Below are 24,062 nucleotides of genomic sequence, written 5' to 3'. Positions count from 1 at the left end.
CTGAATTCTTTTTCTGGAAGGTTGCCTATCTCCACTTCATTTAGTTGTTTTTCTGGGGTTTATCTTGTTCCTTCATGTGGTACAAAGTCCTCTGCCTTTTCATTTTGTCTATCTTTCTGTGAATGTGGTTTTTGTTCCACAAGATGCAGAATTGTAGTTCTCCTTGCTTCTGCTGTCTGCCCTCTGGTGGATGAGGCTATCTAAGAGGTTTGTGCAAGCTTCCTCATGGGAGGGACTGGTGGTGGGTAGAGCTGGGTATTGCTCTGGTGGGCAGAGCTAAGTAAAACTTTAACCCACTTGTCTGCTGATGGGTGGGGCTGGGTTCCCTCTCTGTTGGTCGTTTGGCCTGAGGCGACCCAGCACTGGAGCCTACCCAGGGTCTTTGGTGGTGCTAATGGCGGATTCTGGGAGGGGTCACGCCAAGGGGAGTACTTCCGAGAACTTCTGCTGCCAGTTTGCTTGTCCCCACAGTGAGCCACAGCCACCCCTCCTCTGCAGGAGACCTTCCAGCACTAGCAGGTAGGTTTGGTTCAGTTTCCTATGGGGTCACTACTTCTGGATTCTGATGCTACACTACTTTGTGTGTGCCCTCCAAGAGTGGAGTCTCTGTTTCCCCCAGTCCTGTCGAACTACTGCAGTCAAATCCCACTAGCCTTCAAAGTCTGATTCTCTGGGAATTTCTCCTTCTGTTGCCGGACTCCCAGGTTGGGAAGCCTGACATGGGTCTCAGAACCTTCACTCCTTTGGGTGGACTTCTGTGGTATAAGTGTTCTCCAGTTTGTTAGTCACCCACCGAGTGGTCATGGGATTTGATTTTATTGTGATTGCGCCCCTCCTACCATCTCATTGCGGCTTCTCCTTTGTCTTTGCATGTGGGGTATCTTTTTTGGTGAGTTCCAGTGTCTTCCTGTTGATGACTGTTCAGCTGTTAGTTGTGATTCCGGTGCTCTCGCAGGAGGGAGCGAGCACACGTCCTTCTGCTCTGCCGTCTTGAACCAATCTCTACCTCTGAAATATGCTTGCAAACAATTTAACAAAACAAACCGTGAATCTGATCAACCCTCTAGTTCTAACTACTAATTTACAGGAGAGAGAAGAGACAAAAGGATATCTTAAATCACACCATTAGGATTCATTCAGTTAAAAAACAGATTGTGGGAAACTGTGCAGAACAGATGACTCGCTTTTTTTCAATAAGTTGCAAGGTGGACAAAAAATGGAAGGGAAATCTATAGATTAAAAAGGATTTAGGAAACATACTAACCAGTTGCAGTGTATGAATCTTATTTAGATTTTGGTCTAAACGAACTGGGGTATAGAAGGAAACTTTGGGATATTTGAGGTAATGTGAGTACTTCGTTGATATTTAGTATTGAAGAATTATTGTTGAGAAAGAGAGTGAGTGGGCGGGTTGGGGCAAGGGGAGGAGGATATGGGAGAGGGGAAGGGTGCTGTGGTTTCATTATTTTTTTATTTTTTATTTTTAAAGAGGAATCCTTGTTTTTTAAAGGTAGATGTTGAAATATTGCTTTAAAAGAATCTAGGATTGTGGGTAGGGGGCTGTACGGAGTGTTACAGGGGGAACAAAGTCAGCCACAAGTTGAAGCTTGGTGATGAGTACATGAGGATTCATTCTTTCATTCTCTCTCAACTTTTGTATAAGTTTAAAATTTTTTATTATGGAAAAATTCGAGTAAAAATCTGACCACAGCTGCTCCATAAGAATGGTTCAAAACAAAACCCCCAGTAACTAACATTATTTCCTTACCATCAAGTTTACCACCCTTTTTAAAGTAAAATTTTCGTCTTGTATTATTTTAAGGTTTACAGTAAAGTTACTAAGGTAGTACAGAGGTCTCCTGTACGTCTCACCCCCCCCCCCTTGTTTTGTTTTGTTTTGTTTGTTTGTTTGTTTAGGTTGCGTTGGGTCTTCGTTGCTGCGTGTGGGCTTTCTCTAGTTGCGGTGAGCGGGGGCTACTCTTCATTGTGGTGTGAGGGCTTTTCATTGCAGTGGCTTCTCTTGCTGTTGAGTACGGGCTCTAGGTGCACGGGTTTCAGTAGTTGTGGCTCGCGGTCTCTAGAGCGCAGGCTCAGTAGTTGTGGCGCATGGGCTTAGTTGCTCCACGGCATGTGGGATCTTCCTGGACCAGGGCTCGAACGTGTCCCCTGCATTGGCAAGTGGATTCTTAACCACTGCGCCACCAGGGAAGTCCCCTCCCGTTGTTAATGTTTTCCATTAATTACCATACTACATTGGTAAAAACTAAGAAACTGACATTGATACATTACTGCTAATGAAGCACCAGACTTTATTTGGATTTCACCGGTTTTTCCATTGCCGTCCCCTTCCTGTTCCGGGATGTAATCCAGGGCACCACACTGCATTTAATTGTCATGTCTGTCTAGTCCTCTTTGATCTGTGACAGTTTCTCAGTCTTTCCTTGTTTTTCTTGATCTTGACAGTCTTGAGTCCTGGGCAGTATCCTGTAGAATGTCCCCCAATCTGGGTTTGTCTGCTGTTCTTCCTAAGATTATACTGGGTTTCTGGGCTTTGGGAAAGAGTACCAGAGAGGTTAAAGTGCCTTTCTTGTCACATTACATTGGGAGGTGCGTGCTGTCACCATGACATCACTGATGAGGTCACCTTCATTGACTCCACTGTAAAGTTAATATTTTTCTCATTCCCTGCTCTATTCTTTGGAAGCAGGTCACTAAGTCTAGCCCACCCAAGTGGAAGGGTGGTTTAAGCTCAGCTTTCTGAAGGGGGGATGGGCTGGGGGTCCCCAAGACCACCCCCAGGTTCATTGGTTACTCACAGGACTCAGCATGTGGTTGTACTGGTGGCTGAACTCTATTATGGCAAAAGGATGCAGAGCAAAATCAGCAAAGGGAACAGGTACATGGGGAGACTCTATAGGAAGCCAGGCAGAAACTTCCAGGGATGCCCCCAGCAGTGAGTTGTGACAACACGCATGAAATAGTGTCTCCCAGGGAAGCTCGTCTGAACCTGGGGGTCCATGGTTCTTATTGGGGACTGGACAAGTAGGCACACTCTGCCTAGCATGTATCAAAATTCCAGACTCCCAGAAGGAAAGAGGTGTCTTACACCTCCATGGGAGCTGTTTTCTGGTCAAGTTCCCAGCCCCCAGCCGAAGGCCAACCTTGCAGGCAGGCCTTTGTAAGGAGGAGGTCTCAGGCACTCAGTGTTAACTCTTTTCTGTACAGGGAAGTTCCCACATACTATTACTTTTACAACACATTTTTAGTTGAGAAATCTGGAATCAGATGAAAAATACAGAGCATAATAATAGAAGCTTTATGATGGTAAGAACAACAAAATCAAATTTAAAACCAGATCATTTCTTTCTTTGCCACAGTTGAAATACATGGAGTCTAGGTCTCTTCTTGTTCTTTTAGTATTTCTCATGCCCAGTTTTTTTTTTTTTTTTTTTTTTTTTTTTTTTTTTTGCTGTATGCGGGCCTGTTGTGGCCTCTCCCGTTGTGGAGCACAGGCTCCGGACGCGCAGGCTCAGCGGCCATGGCTCACGGGCCCAGCCGCTCCGTGGCATGTGGGATCCTCCTGGACCGGGGCACGAACCCGTGTCCCCTGCATCGGCAGGCGGACTCTCAACCACTGTGCCACCAGGGAAGCCCCCCTCATGCCCATTTTTAAACATAGGTATAAAAATATTACATTGCAACTTTTGAAGCATTTCGTAATTTAAAAAGATGCCTCCAGGTTGTGACCTCATTTATTGCCAAATAATTAGAAGAAGGCTGGGTAAATTTCAGTAGTAGGTAATAACATAACCAAAACCTGGGTGGAAATCCCAGAAAGTAATTACTAAGATTTAAGACACAATATGTACTAGCTGTTTACTTTCTTTTAATAGGAAAAACGTGGTCTTCGAGAAATGCGAGTTCTTGAAAATTTGAAGAATATGATCCATGAAACAAATGAACATACTCTTCCCACGTGTAGGGAAACAATGCAAGACAACTTAAACCAAGTTCTCCAGAGATGTAAGCCAGAGATTTTTTTATATTGCTTTATTTCAGATGCATGCTCTGCCAAAATGGACGTCCTTCAGTATTTGCTGAGAGATGGAGAGAGAATTCTTAAGCGGGAGCCAGGAGAGGGAAGTCACAGATAAAGTGCTTATCTAGCAGTTAGTGTGTGTTGCCCTTGATGCTAAGAGCATTAATCTCCAAAGCAAGATGGGTACACAAGATAATCCTTCTAGGATGTAAGACAATCGAAACATTTTTTACCTTAAAAAAAAAAACTTATTCATAAGAAAAAGTTTGATGACCAGTAATTAGGATATGAAATGAAGCTTCTTTTTCAAACAGGATACTAGAGTTTTTAACTAAAAAAAAAAAAAACCTGTCAAAAACGTTTATGTTTTATCACTTTTTTCATTAAGCAAAATATTTTAACATGGAGAAATGTTTGCTTAAAAGGATATTTATTAAACATATTAAACTATAAAATAAAAGGAGTTTTATTAGTAACTGAGTTTAAAATTAGAGGTGTATCAGAAACTCAGCGCTTCTCAGATCCATATTGACACTGTTCAGTTTGTCCAAGGACAAATGATGCTGGTAGATAACGATGGAGGGCAACATGAAACAATATCTTTCTGGGAAGAAAATAGCAAAACTGGAGGGTAATGTAATGTCCTATGAGGGAAGGTAGCAGGGGGGCTTGGTTAATGACTGAGTTACGTAAGAGTATGTGTGCAAGTCCAGGTTAGCCTGGGTCCTCTGATGCTCAGAGGAGCTTGGAGAGGACAGACCTCCCACAATCACATTTGGTTTCTTTGAGTAGAAGAGCAAAGAGTCTAGAATTGACTTCAGGCTTTGCATGGTAACTGCAAACACACCCTTGTTCGTTCAACCATCGCTTCCTTAACCTTGACAAGCTTTCTAGTCATTACAGTAAAAGTAAAACTCAAATTATTATTGATAGAAATGCTTGTGTTTACTTTCGAGATGTACTTATAACTTTCCTTGTACACACTTTGAGTATATAAAAAAATACTGGATAAAACTTAGTAAGAAAAAGAAAACTGTGAATGGTTGTTTTGACTTGTTTTGTTCTTGGGCCAAAGCTATTTCTGACGTGAGGCCTCATGCCAAAAGTATAGTCTTCACAATGAAATAGAAAAGTTTTACAGGTAACAGGGAATCCAGACTGTAAATGTATTCTGCTAAAAGAAAGAATTAAAGCACACAGAATGTGAAGTAATAATGAAAGTTTTAACCTCTGAGGACTACCTTATTGTTAGCATTAGAGACATGCGGTGGCTTTGGAGTTAATTTTGTTGCTAGAAGCAGGAATGGCTTCCTCAGTAGGCTCCAGCCTAAGTATTTCTTTGTAGCTATTATCATGAGCCTAACGGGGATAATGGAGATAATTATCTGCTTTTAGAGCCAATGCAGTTTTAAAAATTGGCCTGGGCCCAGCTGTTGTTCCTGCAGGATTTCATGTTTAAAAACTTTACATTTTGAGCCATGGCGCTGGCTTGCTTATAAAAGTGAGTTTATCTAGGCAGTATACTCTGATCTAACTAATACTTTACAAGGTTAGTGACAGTTGAGTTTTGTTTTGTGCCTGTTAGTAGATCTGTCTCATTTATCTCTTCTCTGCATGTTTGAGGGCTGAGCTGGGAGTGTGGTTGGCTGAGAATCTTAGAACTCGGTCGTGTGGATCTTAAGCTATTGGTCGATCGTTGTGCACAAAACTGAGCAACTGTGGAGCATTAAGGGGGAGACGTCTCGGCTTGTTTGGATGGAGACGGTTACAGAATCCTAGCTGAGTGTTTTAGCATTGGATGAGCAGAGGCTTCAGAACCAAAACTCACCTGTGGTTCCTTAAAAAACACAAAAAGTAAGTGAGAGCTCTAGGAGGGTACATAAGAGTAACCCGTAAAGTACGTTTTTCTCATCCTAGTGTCTGTGTTCTACTTATTATTTATTTCATAGACTCGTAAACTTCACCATGTTTGTTGTCTCAAGATCTTGCTTAGCATTGAGGACCCAGCCTTTGATTTTAGAGGCTAAGAAGGACAGAAAGCCTTTAGGTTATTCCGCATTCAAATTAACTAAATTTTAAGAGCAGTGACTTTATTTTTTATTATTTAAACAAAAGGATATATGCCTAAGTAATAAGAAAGTAGAAATAAAGAAGAAAATAAGAAAGAAAAAGAAGCAAGAAATCACTTTAATTGCCTCAAGATAACCATTGCTTTTTAACTTTGGTGAATATCATTCCCGACATCTTTTTTTTTTTTTTTTTGTGGTACACGGGCCTCTCACTGTTGTGGCCTCTCGCGTTGCGAAGCACAGGCTCCGGACGCGTAGGCTCAGCGGCCATGGCTCATGGGCCCAGCCGCTCCACGGCATGTGGGATCTTCCCAGATCAGGGCTGGAACTCGTGTCCCCTGCATTGGCAGGTGGATTCTTAACCACTGCACCACCAGGGAAGTCCTTGGCCACCACTTTTCAAAGTTTAAATATAATTATATAATTCCTCGTTGTTCAGTAAATGATGGATTTTTTTTTACCTTTTTAAAAAACTGTTAATTTATTTTATAAGGTACTTAGGGGGCTAAGTTTGTCTGATTTTGCTTCACTCTCCCTCTGTAGCTAGAAAACTTTAAGAACTCATTATGACTTAAAATACTAATTTTTAGTAGCACTTGACTAATTAGATTTTTTACCTGTATTTTCCTCATTGACCATCTTAACTGTGTAAAGTAAATATTTATCACCCTCTTCCCAACACATTTATAGTTGAGGAAACAAAGTGTTTTAACATCCATGGTTCTCCCTCATAGTTGGAGGAACCGCCATGCAGACTTAGTGCTTCTGCTGCCAGAGCTCAAGCTCTTTGAACTTCAGAATGACGCTCCTGCAGAAGAGGTCATAAGGAGAGTCCGCCTTTTCTCCTGGATTTTCTCCTACAGCACAGGCTCCTCCTTCTCAGTCTGCTTTGTTAGTTTTCACTTCTCTCCTTGACTTTTGACGTTGGGGTGCCCTACGGCTTGGTTCTGGGACATCTTTTCCGTCTGTACACACTATTTGTTCATTGAAATGAATGAATGAGAATTCAGCCAACATCTCCTAATACCAAACCAGAGCTACTTTCTTAGGTGTGTATTTGTGGTTTACACATACACACTGTGACACAATGAATTTGTTTCTCTTTTATGTGAGGACACAGGGACACTGCTAGCTGTTGCATGTCACAATTACTGTGTGTGGTGCTAATCTCCTCAAGTAATCTTTTGGTTTAGAGAAAATAATTTGATGAATTCCTAACTCCTTAAAGTCAGTATAGCCTCCTGGGACACTGAGACAGCTGGGGAAGTGGCTTCCTCCTGAGTCAGGAATGACCAATATGTGGTGTAGAAGTGATAGGGTTAGATACATGGCCCTTTTCCTCTTGGAGTCTCTACTTGTGAAGAAAGGGGAAGAAAGGGTAGTTAGGTGATTTTCTTAGATTTTCGAAGAGCAGATTTCATTAAATTCAGAAAGCAAACCTTTTTTATCATGTGGATAAAGAATGAAAAATTTCAGGGACTGAAATTTCTAAAAATGGATATTCTAAGTACAAAGATAATCCTGATAGGGAACTAAAGTGTGCCTTTGTCCGATGTGTTCTAATTAAATTTTTAAAGTATATAACAAATGACAACATATAAATATCATAGTCCTGTAACTCTTCTTTTAGATGAAGCCCAGAATGATCTGAAAATGATGAAGCACCCAAAGACCACAAAATGGGTTTTTTAAGAGTTATGTTCAGAGCCAAGAAAAAAAAAATACAGGAAATGATAGAACCACCACTCGGGAGAGATGATGTAATATTAATATACCACAGAAAGAAGGCAGAGCTAATCAACTCCTATTTTGTTGTGTTTTCAGCTTTTCTATTAGAACAAACAATGATTGGGAACCTTAATTTTTAGTACTAAAGTGTTATCTTTGATGTGACTAAAATGAATGGTTACTGATAAAAACATGACTTTTTAAAAGCTGAACCCTCCCCTTTGTCATACTCTCTCAGGGAGGGGCCTAACATTTTTCTGAAAGAGAAGTCACAGCCCCTGCCCTGTATGGAACTTTGAACTTGGGGCTGGGTTGAGTGGGGTGGAAAGGCGTAATTGTGAAACAACTGGGTAAAATTGTTTAAAGCAAATGCAAGATAAAGTGGTAGGATATACACATACCTGGTTAAAGAATTTCAAATAAGAGAAAATCCTTATAGGGAAAGGATTCAACTGGAGGGCTTTATGAAGGCACTAAACCTTGAACTGGGCTTTTGAAACATGTAAACATTTTAATTAGAGGAAAGGAATAAGGAAAGCACTTTCAGTAGGGAGAGGACAGTGCATAGAATAATAGCCACAGTAACATTTCTTGACTGCTTACCATGTGTGAAGAACTGCTCTGAGTGGCTTTTATTATTAATCTTTCAATTATTTTTAAGCATACTACGTACTGCATTATCTCATCCTTTTCTCATGTCCATTCTGAAGCCCTCTTATTAGTTGTTATGTTCATTTTACAAATGAGGAACTAAGGTTCTGAGAGATTAGGAGCAGCAGCAGTAGCACCTGGCACGTAGCAAACGCTCAGTAAATACCTGACAGACGGCTGCATGAAGGAGCGAGCACACAAGCCCAAGGGCAGTCACACGCGTAACTAAAGTTCAACTCAAGGTTTGACTGAGGAAGGCTGACTCTTAGCCCACACACCAACCAGCGAAGTAAGTGAAAACGTTTGTGTACAGAAATAAAACGGAGCGGGTAAAGGAAGAGGCTTGAACAACTGATGGATTAAAACCAGTTTCATTGTTGAGATTATAAGAGTGGTAGAGCCCTGAAGGTAAGAGCCGAGTCTTAGGGTCAGGGGTCTGATTTTAAGTCCTGCTTTCTGCGCCTGTTAGTCATATTACCTCCTTGAGTGATGTTTCACTGTGTTTGTGCCTCAGTTTTTTACAGATGACAAAAATCTGTAAAATGGGATAGTGATCCTCACTTAGTAGGAAAGTGGAATTAAGAGGAGTAATACATGGAAAGTACTTAGCACACTTCTTGGCACATAGTAATACTCAGCAAATAACTACAATAATTATTACTAGCAATTTTAAGTCATTACAAAAGGGAAATGACTCAAAAGAAAGCAGTCCAGAGAAACGTGAATCTGGCAGTGGCAGCCAGGATGAATTAGAAGAGGTGAGAAGAATAGTAGAAAGTCGTCGAAGCATTCTGGGTATCAAGTCCTGCCTGCAAGAGAGCAGGGGTACCAGTGAGGAAGGGGCAGGGGAAGTTAATGAATCAGAGAGACTCTGTAAAGTCTACATCCATCAGAATGGAATGATAACATTTATCAGGTGTTTTATATCTTTTTAGAGAATTCTGAGGTCATTGATGACAACTTGTCATTGGAATTAGTACTGAATGCCCTTGGCTTGCAGCTCAAAGCTCACAAATGATAGTGGTTCTCATTATGACATCCTGAATACTTTTTTTCCCCTTTTAGCCACCCTACCATGACCAAAATAATACCAGCTTTTTTTGCATAGTTTCTTGAGATCTAAAACAGTCCAAGTGTTGTTTTTTGTTTTTGTTTTAATCCAGGTAAGTTTCTCCTTGAACAAGGGCTGCTGATTGAAAACCCACTCTCTGTTTTATTTCAGTGCAAGCAGCTACAGACTCGGTCTGTAGGCTCCAACAGAGGGAACGGGAGCGAAACAAGGTAAAAGTGGACCATTTGGGTAATGGAGGCTATAACTCCAGGGCTTTTATTATCATATTATTAGCAGTTGCTTTTGATTTTAAAAAATTCTCTGAATTTGTTTTCTCTTATGCAGTGATTTTAAAAGATTAAAAAATGGCTAATTCATTGAAGGTGTGTTGAGGAGGTATGGTCACATAATTGCACGATCTGTATTTTTATAATTCAAATTGTAGACCTCTTTTTCTCCTTTTCAACTTTTCCCTGAAAGTGGTATTTGTCTCTTAGAGGAGAAAAAATAGGACTGTTACATGGAACAAAAAATAGCCACCAGGTTGGAAATATAAATCTTCAGGCCTGAGGCCTTGAGTATATTATGTATATTTCTTCTAGAAAAGGAGGCATTCATGCCTGTGGATGGGTTCTTTAATGAATAGTCGTAAGAGTGTGTGAATCACTTGCTGGGTAGTGCTTTGCTTATTTGAATTATATCTTAACTAAATTCAGATGTGGAAAAACAGCACAAGAATTTAAGTTCCTGTAATAATTTGGTGTTTTAACTTACAGTTTTCATGAAGTATTTTTATAACTTTATTGTTCTAAACTAGTGGGGGTACACTTGTTAAGAAATGTTGAGTCACTCTGAAAATAATGCCTTTTTGTGTGTTTATATCAGCAAGTGTTACTATCTCCATTTGTCCTTAATGTGTGGTTTATCCATAATAATGGTACCAATCTGGCACTGTAAAAAAGAAACACGGACCTTGCCCAAGTTTAAATTTCTCCACCCTTTGCTCAACTCTTAATGTTGATATAAATTTTAAAACTCAACAATCTGATGAATCAGGCCTTACTGAAAAGACAGTTAAGCCAGGTGGGAAGGCTGCCCGAGAGGAACAGGATCCCAGCGGGCCAGGTTGGGAAACAGGGCTGTTGCGAGACCACTGATAACATGGCAGGGCAGAGCCGTGGGCAGGGAAGTTGGTGTCGGGGTGCAGTGCTTGCACAGTGTCCGGAGAGCACGGTGGGGACAGCCGTGGGGGCTTCAGTGCGCCATGCCCAGCTGGACAGCAGATTTTTTTTTTAGTCTCTACTTGGCTAGGTGCCACTGAGGGTGAAAGATTTTAATTTAAGTTTAAGGCAGCTCATACATGTAGGAGCTAAAAGTCTAGGAGTCCCAAACCACTAACGCGAATATAACGTAGGATAAAGTAAGGGCTGTGATAGTTACAAAGAACTTTGCACGATCTTGGCAAAAAGTGTAATTTACTGGGAAGATAGTGACATCCGAGCCCAACCTTGATCAGTGAGTAGGAATTCGAGTGATAGAAGATGGGAAGAAAGATACTGTAGGATAAAGGATATAGTGGAAGCAAAGGCAAAAGATGGGAGAAGTCGGTGGTCTCACAGAGCTGGTAGGTAGACTGTCTAGATGGATGTTTCCAGAGAAGAATGTAGAGAATCAAGCATTCAACGTTAGGCAATTTGTTGTGGAAGCACCAGGAACATTCCTGTGTTTGAGAATCAGAAAAACTTTTTCTGATAGAACACTGGCTGTGCTGGCTGTTACTGGCTGTAACTTATGCAGTTCTCTTGGCTTTCCAAATAAAAATGAAAAAGGGGTGTTTTTTACGTGAATATGCACTCACATGATATTGGTCTTTATTTCTAAGACATTCTCAGGGCAGTTATGATTCTGATAAAATGGCAATCCCTGTCATTCTTAAGCAGAACTAACCTAACATTAAATTATAATTGGGATAGATGGTTCCTCTTGTCACTTTGAACTTTTTTCATGTTTGGTGTATTAACTGTATGTAGGTAGGAAAATTACCAGATTGGGTGAAAAATACCTGGTGTCTTCTATTTCTGGTACTTGCCTTTATTAGCTAACTGTGTGCCCTTGGACAAGTCCTTGAGCTTCAAAGCAAATACTTGTTCTACTTACCTGATAGATTGATGTTCTGCTTACCTGATATGTTGTGTTGTATAATTTATGTGAAATAGCTTTACTTTCCAAATGTCAGGTGGCTTTTTTCCCCCCACCACCTCGATCGTTTGTTTAAGATGCAGGCAATCACTCTGGATAAGAGCCCTGCTGTGGTCTGTAGGGTTGGTGAAGCACTTGATTTTCTAAATTGAAAGATACTGTCCCTTGGTTTAAAAAAAAAATGGCCTCAAGAAATAATAAAGCCCTTGGGGTATTTTGGTCTTAAATATATTTCTTCCAGGTACTATCTCAGAGAATGTTATTGAACTTTTTTTTTAATGGAATACACTGATTAAATATCAGTATTTTAGAATATATTGAAATGTAGTCTTTATTTCTTTCATTAGTGCTTATCTAGTTAGCGGAACATTTGAAATATGGATCCTTAAGGTCTTTCTTTTTTTTTGAAGTGCCATATCTGATTTTGCCAAAACTTCGTGTGGCAGAGGTTTCAGACTACATATATATGACAGAGAGGTAAAGTTTAATTTCTCATCTAGCAAAAGAGTACAAAGCAAAATTGACCTCTAGCTGCATTTTACAATCTAATGTTAATTGTTGCCTCGGTTATTCTATTGGCTACATTTTGTATATTTGAATGGCTCTCAGAACAAAGAAAGATGGGAGTAGTAATGGAATAAAATAGACTGTTGCCATTAATCATTCTTTTATGTCAAGACAATTTGTGGAATTCTGTGGGAAGTAAGTTATGATAAACGTCATTCATCCAAATCATATTTCCCACAATTGATATCTAAAAGTACATTCAGAAGAACAATAAATGCACATTCCCCAGTTATTTGACATATGTCTTAAAAACTGGTAACTAATACAAGCTGCATATTGGGCACTAGCAGTAAGAGTAGTGAAATGAAAATACAATTGGCTTATAAAGTTCACTGACCTAAGTAAGCTGTCAGAGGCAGATGCTGAGCTGATTAGCATCTGTCACTGGCTTCAGCTTAGGTTCATGCACAGGCATCAACTATTGAAGTTCTGTTCATCCAGACTAGAGATAATAATAAAGTAAACATGAATCCTTTGATTCATCTTGTCCACAAATGTTTATTAAATTTAGTTTTCCCTCTGTATGATTTTTTTTTTATGAGAGCAATGAGATAGCATGGTTTATACATTTTTTCTTGATAGAGTTTGAAAATGTAGGGTAATGGATCAGTACAATCGGCCCTCCGCATCCGCTGGTTCTGCATCCGTGGATTCAACCGAAATATTTAAAATGTATATTTTTTAAATTCCAGGAAGTTCCAAAAAGCAAAACTTGAATTTGCCACATGCTGGCAGCTGTTTCCAAAGCAGTTACACTGTATTTATATAGCATTTATATGTATTAGGTATTATAAGTAATCTAGAGATGATTTAAAGTATATGGGAGGATTTACAGGTTATATGCAAATACTACACCATTTTATAAGGGACTTGAGCATCCGTGGATTTTGATATCCATAGTGGGGGGGGGGCGGTCCTGGAACAAAAACCCCATGGATACCACGGGATGACTGTACATAATATTCTAAATATTTTAAATAATTACTGGCAGTTGTTATTCTGGTACTTCTTATTGAAGTAAATACTTTTTCATTTATCTGTGTAAGGCATATGTAAAATTAAAGGCACATGTATTGCTGACAGATGTTCCAAAGAACCTTTTAGACATTAGTTGCTTTATTCAGAGTTTTCCCTTAGACCAGGGTTTTTCAACCTCTGTGCTGTTGGCGTTTTGGAGCAGATAAATCTTCGTTGTGGAGTCTTTCCTGCATGTTGTAGGATGTTTAGCAGCATCCTTGGCCTCTACCCACTAGATGCCAGTATCACCACCCCCAACCTGTGTTGTGATAACCAAAAACCTGGGGGACAGGAGCCTCAAAATCACCCCCCACTGAGAATTACCGACTTAGACTAATGCGTGCAAAAATGTGTTTTTATTATGTATCCATGAGTTGATTTATAGACCTGGTCCTAGACACAGTTTGCCTTCAGGATTGACTTTTCTTCAGATGTATCTCCAGTGGGACATAAGTAAGCTGGGTTATTACTACTATTTCTTTCTGTTGTAGAAAGAGACAAAAACCATTACAGCTAATTATTTTTGGTACACAGCTATAGCTCATTAATAAACTTTCTCTTTATTTTCTTTTAAAGTTGGCATTTTCTTTTTTATCTTGGGAAAACAAATGTATCCACTCCTTTGAGTATGCAATTGATTTCATTTAGGAAGAACCCTCTGAAACTTGATTTGAATTATTTTTATTGTGATAAAATACACAGATATGTCATTTGGGAAAGTATTAAACATAAGAATAAGTCTGGAAGAGATTCATAAAAGTCACATTTCACAGTGAATTCTAGAAATTATAATACTATCTTTATTTCTTTGGAAACCATTTTGGTGGCTCCCAATGTGTCCACAATATAAAAATTTTAACTGCAGAGTGAAACATACAAATTTAAGTAAAAAAAAAAGTAATGTAGAATGATAGATTTGAACTAATTCAGGTTTTATTTCTGCAGTTGCTGTGCTGGATCATTTTTAATTTTATTTTATTTTTTAAAATTTTATTTATTTTTTGACTGTGTCGTGTCTTCATTGCTGCGCGTGGGCTTTCTCTAGTTGCAGTGAGCGGGGGCTGCTCTTCATTGCAGTGCATGGGCTTCTCATTGTGGTCGCTTCTCTTGTTGTGGAGCCAAGCTCTAGGCGCGCTGGCTTCAGTAGTTGCGGCGCATGGGCTCAGTAGTTGTGGCTCGCGGGCTTAGTTGCTCCTTGGCATGTGGGATCTTCCCAGACCAGGGATTGAACCAGTGTCGTCTGCATTGGCAGGCGGACTCTTAATCACTGTCCCACTGGGGAAGTCCTGGATCATTTTTTAAATGCAAGGACATTTAGTAATTCAGGGATTAGAGGGGCTGAGCATCTAAAGAAAGCTGACATGATTCTGAACTGTTAGGAATTTACTTTTGGAAATGAACGTGTGTAGCTGACTCACTTTGTTCAGGACTGACTCTGTAACTGGAAGTCCTTTAAATTAACTTCAAGGTTTATTAAAGGATAAACAATGAAAATGTGTTAATTTGAAACTAATGTATTACTAAACTTCAACAGTAACCTCAATAATTGTTTAGAACTCAGACCAAAGAAGGATTTGGGGGTTAAGAGTATTTTATCACTGACATTACTCAGTATATTGCCAGCACCTGGTGGTAATAAAAACCAGTCTTTCAGTTGTGTGTGTCATGGGTTTAAATTCTGTTCAGACAGTGCACCCCCTTGTTGCTTGCACCCAGGGCAGAGCTCTCCCACCGTAGTGCTGTTGGTATGCCATTAGTACATATTGTATCGTTATTGAAAAAAGAAAGCTGCAGACCATCATGTGTCGTATGACTACATTTTGTTGTAATTAAGTAAATAGGTTTGTATGAACAAAGGAAAAAGCGTAAGTGTACCCATCAAACTAGTCATAATACTAGGAAAAAGGAAACGGGAAAGGATTTGTATATGTATGTTGGGGGGGGGGAACTGTCCCTTTATATTCTTGTATTTGAATTTGTTTCTAAGATCTGTGATACTTCTTTAATAAAAATTAAGGGAAAATGCTAATATGAGGAATTACTGAGCCTTAAGTATTTATACTTTATATTTTGATAGATTTTTGCAAATTGCTCACCAGAGACCCTAATTACTGCTACCACCATGAATATCAAGTTTTAAACGTATAATTTAGTATGTACTCTTTTGGTAGCTGCTAGAAATTTAACTGCTAACCGTAATTACCTATTACAGGTAATTTTAAGCTTTAAATGGTAAGTAGTTCCATTACTATGTTGTGTTCCTTCTGTTAGTCTTGTGTGAATCTGTTGCACATAACGATAGTTAGATATGATCGTTATTTTTCAAACGCATTTCAACTGTAGAGGAATCCTTCTTTCAGACTAAATCTGACGTAGAGCCCCCTATATTGAACGTGAAAGCCGAATTACTGTGCACAGGCGATGACGGTCTGCGGTTAGCTCACTGTTTATAAAAGACTGTTCCTTATTTCTGAGAGTTCTTTTTAGTTGTAAACAGACTCATTGGCATGTTAGGCTAAATCTTTGGCGTTTATAACTTGCTCTGCGTGAACTGGAGGCGTGCTGCCCTTAGGACGGGCTTGGTTCTCGAGGAGGTGGCGCCTTTGCTGCTTCAGATCAAGGAGCAGTTCAGCTCCTTGTTGTTCTGTTCTGGTGAGGTTACCGCTGCCCAGACTGTATTTCCTGACATTTTGAATAGATATGCTGAGGTAGCCTTCACTCCTGTTGGCTTAAATAGTTTTTAACTTGCTCCTGGGTGATGATATGTGAGATATAGCTAACTCGGGATTTTTCTGCTGTTATATACAGTGAAACCTCACGTGTCTAGAAGTCTTAGAACACGAATCATTCCATATAGCCAGGTCAACCACAAAGCTGAGATTTTTATCATCTTGAAGCATAGTACTTTTATCACTTTATTTTGGATGGAAATCTTTAAAAATATATTCCACACTTTTCTGGTTTTTATAAAAAGTTTATTAAATGTTACAGGTTAATTTTCTTTATGAATTAGGAATTACTGAGAATGTAAAATTTTATGCTATGGTGAAAATGGTGATGTCCTCAGGGAATTAGAGAGAAAAAAGTGTTTCTCTATTTCAAATGCCCTCAGATACTGTCTGTTTCTAAGTTTCTGTATCTGTCTTCTTTTTTGTAAGGCTGATGCCTATCATTTCTTTCTATCTCATTTAGCAGCATTTTCTTTAATTTGACTTTTAATATGGTATAGCTTTGGTAAACAGTTAACTAACCTGGTTAGAATTGTGTGTAAGGTAGGGCAAATAAATTCAGAATCAGAAGAGTTTTTCATGAATACTGCAGTATTTTTAAATGGACTTTGTGTTATGTTATTTTGGGCTTGTGTGTGCGTGCACGCGTGTGCGTTTTTTTTTTTTTTTTGACCGCTTAAAGTTCTTACCATAAAGTTTTCAACTAAGTTTCAGGTAGATGTTATTTTCTGGTAGCTGACTTTTGTTTATAGGTAAAGATTACAGTGTTGTCAGTACAGGAATATACAAGCTACCCCTCCCTTTTTTTCCTTACTAATTGTGGAGAATGCAAGATTTCAAAGCAGTTATTGTTATTAAAGGTGGGAGACTGAGAAAGGATAGATAAAGTAGAGTGGCTTCCAGACCTTTTTTTAAAAATTTTCTTGAGGTATAGTTGATTTACAATGTTGTGTTTAATTTCTGCCTAAGCGAAGTGATTCAGTTATACATATATACATTCTTTTTCATATTCTTTTCCATTATGGTTTATCACAGGATATTGAATATAGTTCCCTGTGCTACACAGGACCTTGGTGTTTATCCAACACACACACACACACACACACACGTGTTTGCATCTGCTAATCCCACACTCCCAATCATTCCTTCCCCTAACCCCCTTCCCCCTTGGCAACCACAAGTTTGCAGAACTTCTTGATATGAAAGCAAGACTAGATTTTCACCTCGGTTAGGGAATTGTCAGTCTTCACCGTCTTTTCACCTGGACTAGGAGGCCAAGCAGTGATATGTGTCATATGAAAAAGCTACTTGGATGTATATGGCTTTGGTAATAATATTCTGAAGCTACAAAATAGAGAAACTGGTCTTTGGCAATGTCTTAATTAAAGTCTTGTCTTACAGCCAAATGGTAAATGGTGGAATCACGGGAAGATTGAGTTGAGTATGGGTTTGGGAGGCGAGAACTATTACTTTTATTCGAGTTGCCTTGTATTGTTTGAATTATAAAAATCTGTTGCTAAAATCAGATTATTAAAATTAAAGATTTAAAACCCTAAATTGAAGAGGATTGAAAAGTGGTTTGATCTGCCTTCTAGATGCGTTGCTCATATCTGTATGATAATGCTTACCTTCTATTAAGCACTGTAGACACTGAGCTAGGAACTTGACATGATACAGATTTATTTATGAATGTAAATATTCTTTTCCTCATTTTAAAATTAAAATTTAACGTGGCCAGAGTCATGCACCTGGTAACAGGTGAAGCAGAATTTGAAGCCAGGTTTATCCACTTCCCAAATCTTCATTTTTCTCTCTTGAGCTGTATGTATGGCAACATGCTGCCTGGTGGGAAGTCGAACCTGGGCTGTTGCCTCATGGCACAGATCACAGGGTCAGCCAAGCTAATGACAGTGCTTCAGTTAAAAAGAGAAGACTAATCTGTTAAACAACTTCGGAGCATGCAGGGTTAGTATCCTCTGTACTCATTAGAAATTAATTTTCAGCCAAAGCAAGGCATCATTTTGATGAAATTTATTTGCATTTTTCTTCTCTATGACTTTTCTCTTAAAATAAATAGTTCTGTAAAAATTCCATGAAAAGAATTTAATGAACTCTTCATGTTTTATTCATCTTTTGAAGAATTACCATCCATGAGGCTGAAAGGTTAAGAAGAAATATTTTGAATTTTGTTTAACCTGTTTCCCAAACTTACTGGATCAGCAAACCCCATCCTAACCCTCTCTCCCCACCACTGTACTGCCTGCTCAGATCACATGGGTCTGCGGGACATATTTTAGGGGAATGTTTCACTATAACTGAAACTTCAGATTCACTTCTAACCTCTCTCCTTGGTGCTGAGGAACTTTAGATCAGATTGGCAGAAAAAACTCCTGCAGTAGTTTTTTTTTTTTTTTTTTGTCTTGCAGAAGACCTTTAGCCATCTATGTAAAACTTCCCTGGAAAGATCTGATTTGCACTTCGTGATAGAAAAGCCATAGGTTTGGGTGTCAGCAAGTCCTAAGTTTGAGTCTACAATGTAGTAGCTCAGTGACCATGGAGAAGTAAATTTAGTGTTCTTAAGCCTTAATTTCTTCATCTGTAAAATGAGAATCCTGTAAACTCAGAAGTAGATAAGATATACAAAACAACTAGCAGAAATACACCTTTCATAGATACTTAGAGCACCATGGCTTCTCCACCTTGCTTCTTATCATGGCCCAGATGAGAGAGAAGATAATGGGCGGCATCATGGGTGGCGGGAAAATACGGCTTCCATCTTTTTCCTGATAGCTCTCTCAGCATCTGAGTTACCAGTATTCTGAGTAACCAGGTGTCCTCCTGTTTTCATTAGAGCTCTGGGATTAGTAAGCCTTTTGGTGCTTTGTAGGTTTTGATGGTTTGCATCTGTCACAGTGCTTGTTTTTTAAACAGGACTTAGTCTGTGGCAAAACTTCTAGACACATATGTAGAATACTGAGGCAGAGATAGAAAGTTTTATTTATACTGTCTTTTTGTATTTAGCTCTTTGTGGGTTGACCAAAAGGTTCGTTCAGGTTTTTCTGTAAGATGTTACGGGGAAATCCGAACGAACTTTTTGGCCAACCCAATACCTATTCAAAGATAATAACTTAAAGTGTATTAAATTTATGCCTTTTAATTTATATATTGTTTCATCTTTACTGTTGTGTTACTCAAAAGAAAAAATTTGTCCTCATATAGAAATATTAAGGGACATCTCAAGATGAACGTAGATATTTGACATAGATGCTTTTGCCATTTATTTGCTTTAAGTTTTGGAAGTGAACCAAGAGAGAGTTCTTGAGTTCTCTTCCAGTGATTAATAATCTGTGATTCTTTTAATGTGGCCAAAAATATTTTATGTGAGACGTGCATTTTAATTTCTTAAAGTAACAATTCTTTTGGCATGTATTCTTTCAACTTAATTTTTAAATTATATGCGATGAAATGGAATTTGTGGAGAAATAGAGGTATGAAAATTTCCCTGGATTATGTTTGATTCTGTCGTTTAAAATACTAGACATTTTTGAAATTTCAGAAATGTGAATGCCCATGTTCGGGCATCGTAAGAGAAGCCTTAGATGTTTCTGATGTGTCATGTTCTCGTTGGACAGTGAAACTGTAAAGCAGTTTTGTCACTGCGACTTATAAGCTGATTGTTACACGGTAGTGAGCAAATATCAAGAGGCAGTTATTTTTGTCTCTCTGCATAGAAACTTAATTGTCTGCGAAACGTCCCATGACTTTCAAATTTTCTTTTCTCAGATGCATAATGACCATTTAATAGCTAGTGAGAAACAGCATATAATGCAGTGGGAGGATTTCATGAAAGAACAGCACAGCAAACGGGCTGAAGTGGACGAAGAGCACAGAACAGCCATGGAGAGGCTGAAAGAACAATACGCCGAGATGGAGAGGGGCCTGGCAAAATACCCAGCCTTTGGAGAACTTGAGCCGTAACAGTGACAGACTGATGAGAAAATACTGCCTTCCCCTCAGAAACCGCTCAGCCTCTGCCTCAAGTTGAGCAGCGTATTCAGTGTCACTCTTCTGCAGAAGAAAGAAACTGCTACCGGAGTCTTAGCTGTTTCCTAGAAGAAGAATGCCACATCTTCCCAGTTTTAATTTCCTGTATCTGCCTGTATCTCTAAATGGGGAGAAGTAGGAGGAAAATGGTATAAACATGCTCTTTGTTAATGAGGATTGGTCTTAGTTTCCATTGATTATCTCGGAGAACTGTAAATACAGACTTCTTAGAAAAGTAATTTAATTCGTTCTTATGCAGGGCTAATGTTACTTCATTATTGTGGCTCCGAAGGCCGATATGGTGGCTGCCTGTCAGAGCCTCCCTGGCTCTTGGAAGAGTGTGTACAGTGTTATTCCATGAGTAATGTACTGAGAAACAACTGTCTTGGGAGCAGAGACCACATTGAAGAGAGTCAAAACTTTGTCTCTGCTCTTCAAAGAGAGCCGCTTTGGTTTCTGAATTGGCCTCTGTTGGGAGAAGTTGCAGATTTTGCATGGCAGCGTAATGCCGTGTTTCACTGGATGACAAGACATGCTTGTTAAGTTTGTGGCCTTCCAGCACTTCATATTTTCAGCTTTTAAAATGTGCTCTCAAGGAAAAGCTTACCAAAAATAGAGTTGACTTTTACCCTTTCCAAGAACCATAATCTTGCCCATGGATTTACCTCATTTTTGCGTGTGTTTTGCTGCGGGTAAGCTTTGTAAGATAAATCATGTCTATACGTGTTTCAGCTGTTTAATGAGTAATCAGCAAAACCTGCCAAGACGTCCCTCTGGAACCACGTGAAGACTCCGGCTCTGAGCAAACCAGAAGTATTTGCCCACGTGGCAAATGATCCATGTTAAATGTAAATCCTTTTTAGTGTTTAATGTCTGTTCTCATAAGCAGGTGTATTAAGATGAAACATGTACCAGTTCTGTCATCACTGTGATCTTGAAAAATCTGCATTTACCGATCTAATTGAGGAACTAAGTTGATTTTTTATTTGCCATAAACCAAGCAGAATTAAATGCAATAATTTCAAGAGATTTATGGCAAATGAATTTGAGGTATGGATAAATCTTTCAGGTCTTTTTTTTTTTTTTATTGCTCTTCAGTAAAGAAAGGCACAAGAAAGAAAATACTCAACTCTTGTGTTATCTCAGTGTTGCTACTGCAGAAAAGTGACAGTGCTTGCTTGTGTAAAGTTATGGCTTGCTGTCAAAGCTTCATTCTTGGCTGCATGTTGAAAATGTGATTAAAGTTAATAGAGGAGATGAAATAAGTATTTGAGATTTCTTTCAGTAACACTGAACTTCTGCCAACTCCCTCTGTCCGCTACCGTAGGCTTGACAGGTTCATCCATCATCCTCTGGTACCTGGACGAAAAAGAGCACTTGCTGACATTCAGGCATGTTGGAATTTTCTTAATTCTCTTTCAGTGGATGGAAAAAGAAAACATACTTCCCAGAATATCCCACACATGAAAAGGGAGGGGAACCTTAAATGAAAATTCCTTTTGTACCATAGGCAGTTTTGGGAGAGCCATTAATTGCCAATGCACCATTGAACAGATGCTGGAACCAGGAGATCAGGACTTTGTGTGAGCAGGAATGGTTCCTCAACTTGTGCAAAGATTTCTGACAGTGTTTGTTCATCTCATATGAATAATAAATACTTTACCATATGAGTTTGTATATACTATAGAAGGATCTAAGAGACTTCTTAAATGATTTAATGGACTTTTTGAGCTTTAAACATTGATACTAAATTCTTTCTTTGTGACTTTCTTAGCTGTTCAGTATAGCTTCTAAAAGAGAGGGTTGCTTTTCTTTCCCTTTACTATTTTTAGTAGTGAACACTTTCACTTATATTTCCCAGTTTTTAAATCACTTTTGATATGTGTTTTATTTATATATAAAAAGTAGCTTTAGTCGTTACATAACATACAGCATTTCTGCTGCTGTGCTGTCAAGCAGAGAGAATATGGATTCTGTGTGCCTCACAGGATTAGTTTCTAATGATCAAACGAAATAATGTTTGTCAACTTAAAGTGCTATAGAAATATTTGTTTTTAAATTCTAAGTATTTTTTATTTTTCATCATGATTTCTTTTTTGACTTATATATGTGGATTTTTTTTCCCATTTCCTAACATGTAGTTTTTTTTGTTTTGTTTTTTTATTTGCGGTACGCAGGCGTCTCACCGCCGCGGCCTCTCCCGTCGTGGAGCGCAGGCTCCGGACGCGCAGGCCCAGCGGCCATGGCCCACGGGCCCAGCCGCTCCACGGCACGCGGGACCCTCCCGGACCGGGGCACGAACCCGTGTCCCCTGCATCGGCAGGCGGACTCCCAACCACTGCGCCACCAGGGAAGCCCTAACATGTAGATTTTTAAGTTCTGTTCTTATTATTGATTTCTGTTTTTATTGGATTGTGGTCCAAGGATAGATTCATATAAGACTTGAGATGTTAAAATTTGTTGAGATTTGCCATCTTACCTAAAATATGCTAAGTTTTTGTAAATGTTACGTTAGTGCTTAAAAGTATGCATATTTTCCAACTGTTGGGTGTTCATTAGACCAAACTTGTTAATTATGTTGGTTAAATTGTCTCTGTTTTACTGTTCTTTTTTTCTTCTACTTGATCTTCCAGATTCTGATATGTGTTAGAATTTCCTGCTCTAGTGGATTTTCTGATTTCTCCCTGTAATTCTTTCAGTTTTTATTTCATATATTTTGAAGCTTTGTTATTAGGTACATACAAGTTTAGAATTATCTTCCAAGTTTAGAATTGAATCTTATATTTGTAGTCACAGCCTCTATTTCTAGTAATGTTTTTGTATCAGTTTATATTGCTTTAAAATCTGTTTCTAAAAGAGAGATTTATACAAGCCACACCAGCTGGTTAATAATTTGTAGGGTATATATTTCTTTATTCTTCTGTTGGACCTTTATATCATGTTTTCATGTGCCCCTTAAAAACTGTAACTAGATTTTTTTTTCTATCTAATTATCTTTTAACTGGAGACTTTAATCCATTTTACATTTGTTGAAATTACTAATATATTAGGATTTATTTATACAGTAAGTCCACTACATATGAACCTTCAAGTTGCGAATTTTCAAAGATGCGAACGTGCATTCGCCTGTCCAATCACGTAAGCTAGTTCACGTGTCTTTCATACATTGAACACCTTGCTGTGCAACACGAGGAGCTTACTAATAAAGACCTGACAGAATTGGAGGCCCAGAGAAAGGACGAAGAGAGACAAGAGGAAGAAGAAGTAACTGAAGAACAGAAGAGATTCACAACACAGGAAATGACAAGGGGATTGTCTTTATTTGAGGAGGCACTGTTAGTTTTTGAGCACAGGACCCGAATGTAGAACGGTACACGAGGGTTGCAGCAGCCATTCAGAATGCGATCCAGTGCTACCGTGTCATCTGTGACAGCAAAAAAAAAAAGAGCTCCTACCCGGACATCACTGGATCGTTTTTACAGGAGGGTAGGTAGAATTGAATCCAGCAAGGAACCAGAACCTGTGCCATCAGTGTCAGGCATGAGTGAAATTGCAGCTTGCCCTCCGTCTCCTATTGCTGACGATCCTTCAGCTCTACCATCTCCCACCTCCTCTCCCTCCTCCAGTCAGTAACTCTTCTTGCCTGTTCACTCGATGCCAGCCCCAGTATCCCAGCTGTTGTACTGCACTACTGTACTTTTCAAGGTACTGGACTGTGAGATTAAAAATGTTTTCTTTATTTTTTGTGTTTGTTTTTTATGTATTATTTGTGAGAAAAGTATTGTAAACCTATTACAGTACAGTACTGTGTAGCTGATTGTGTTAATTGGGTGCCTAGGCTAACTTTGTCAGACTTACAAACAAATTGGACTTACAAATGCGCTCTCAGAATGGAACTTGTTCACATGTAGGGGATTTGCTGTACCGTCTTACTGTGCTTTTCGTCCTACCATTTTGTTTCCTCACTG

General features: G+C 39.0%; 1 protein-coding gene across 2 annotated transcripts in view; it reads left to right on the top strand.

Moving 5' to 3' along the window:
* BLOC1S5 (biogenesis of lysosomal organelles complex 1 subunit 5) overlaps nucleotides 1–21,713 on the top strand; it is a 39,423-nt gene extending 17,710 nt beyond the window's left edge. The window contains exons 3-6 of one of the 2 annotated variants that reach the window (XR_003796552.1): nucleotides 3,894–4,023; nucleotides 9,710–9,768; nucleotides 19,834–20,942; nucleotides 21,422–21,713. Coding sequence is in view for 1 of the 2 variants with exons in the window: in XM_029241802.1 (XP_029097635.1) it covers nucleotides 3,894–4,023; nucleotides 9,710–9,768; nucleotides 19,834–20,028 (384 nt within the window). In the remaining variant the exon portion in view is untranslated. Of the gene's footprint in view, nucleotides 1–3,893; nucleotides 4,024–9,709; nucleotides 9,769–19,833; nucleotides 21,390–21,421 lie in introns of those variants that run through there. The other variant, XM_029241802.1, reaches the window with a different exon arrangement.
* The last annotated feature ends 2,349 nt before the right edge of the window (nucleotides 21,714–24,062 follow it).

This window comes from Monodon monoceros, unplaced genomic scaffold (genome assembly GCF_005190385.1).
Source record: "Monodon monoceros isolate NGI ecotype Baffin Bay Population unplaced genomic scaffold, NGI_Narwhal_1 Super_Scaffold_3, whole genome shotgun sequence".
NCBI classification, from domain to species: domain Eukaryota; kingdom Metazoa; phylum Chordata; class Mammalia; order Artiodactyla; family Monodontidae; genus Monodon; species Monodon monoceros.
This window is presented reverse-complemented; position numbering and strand designations above follow the sequence as displayed.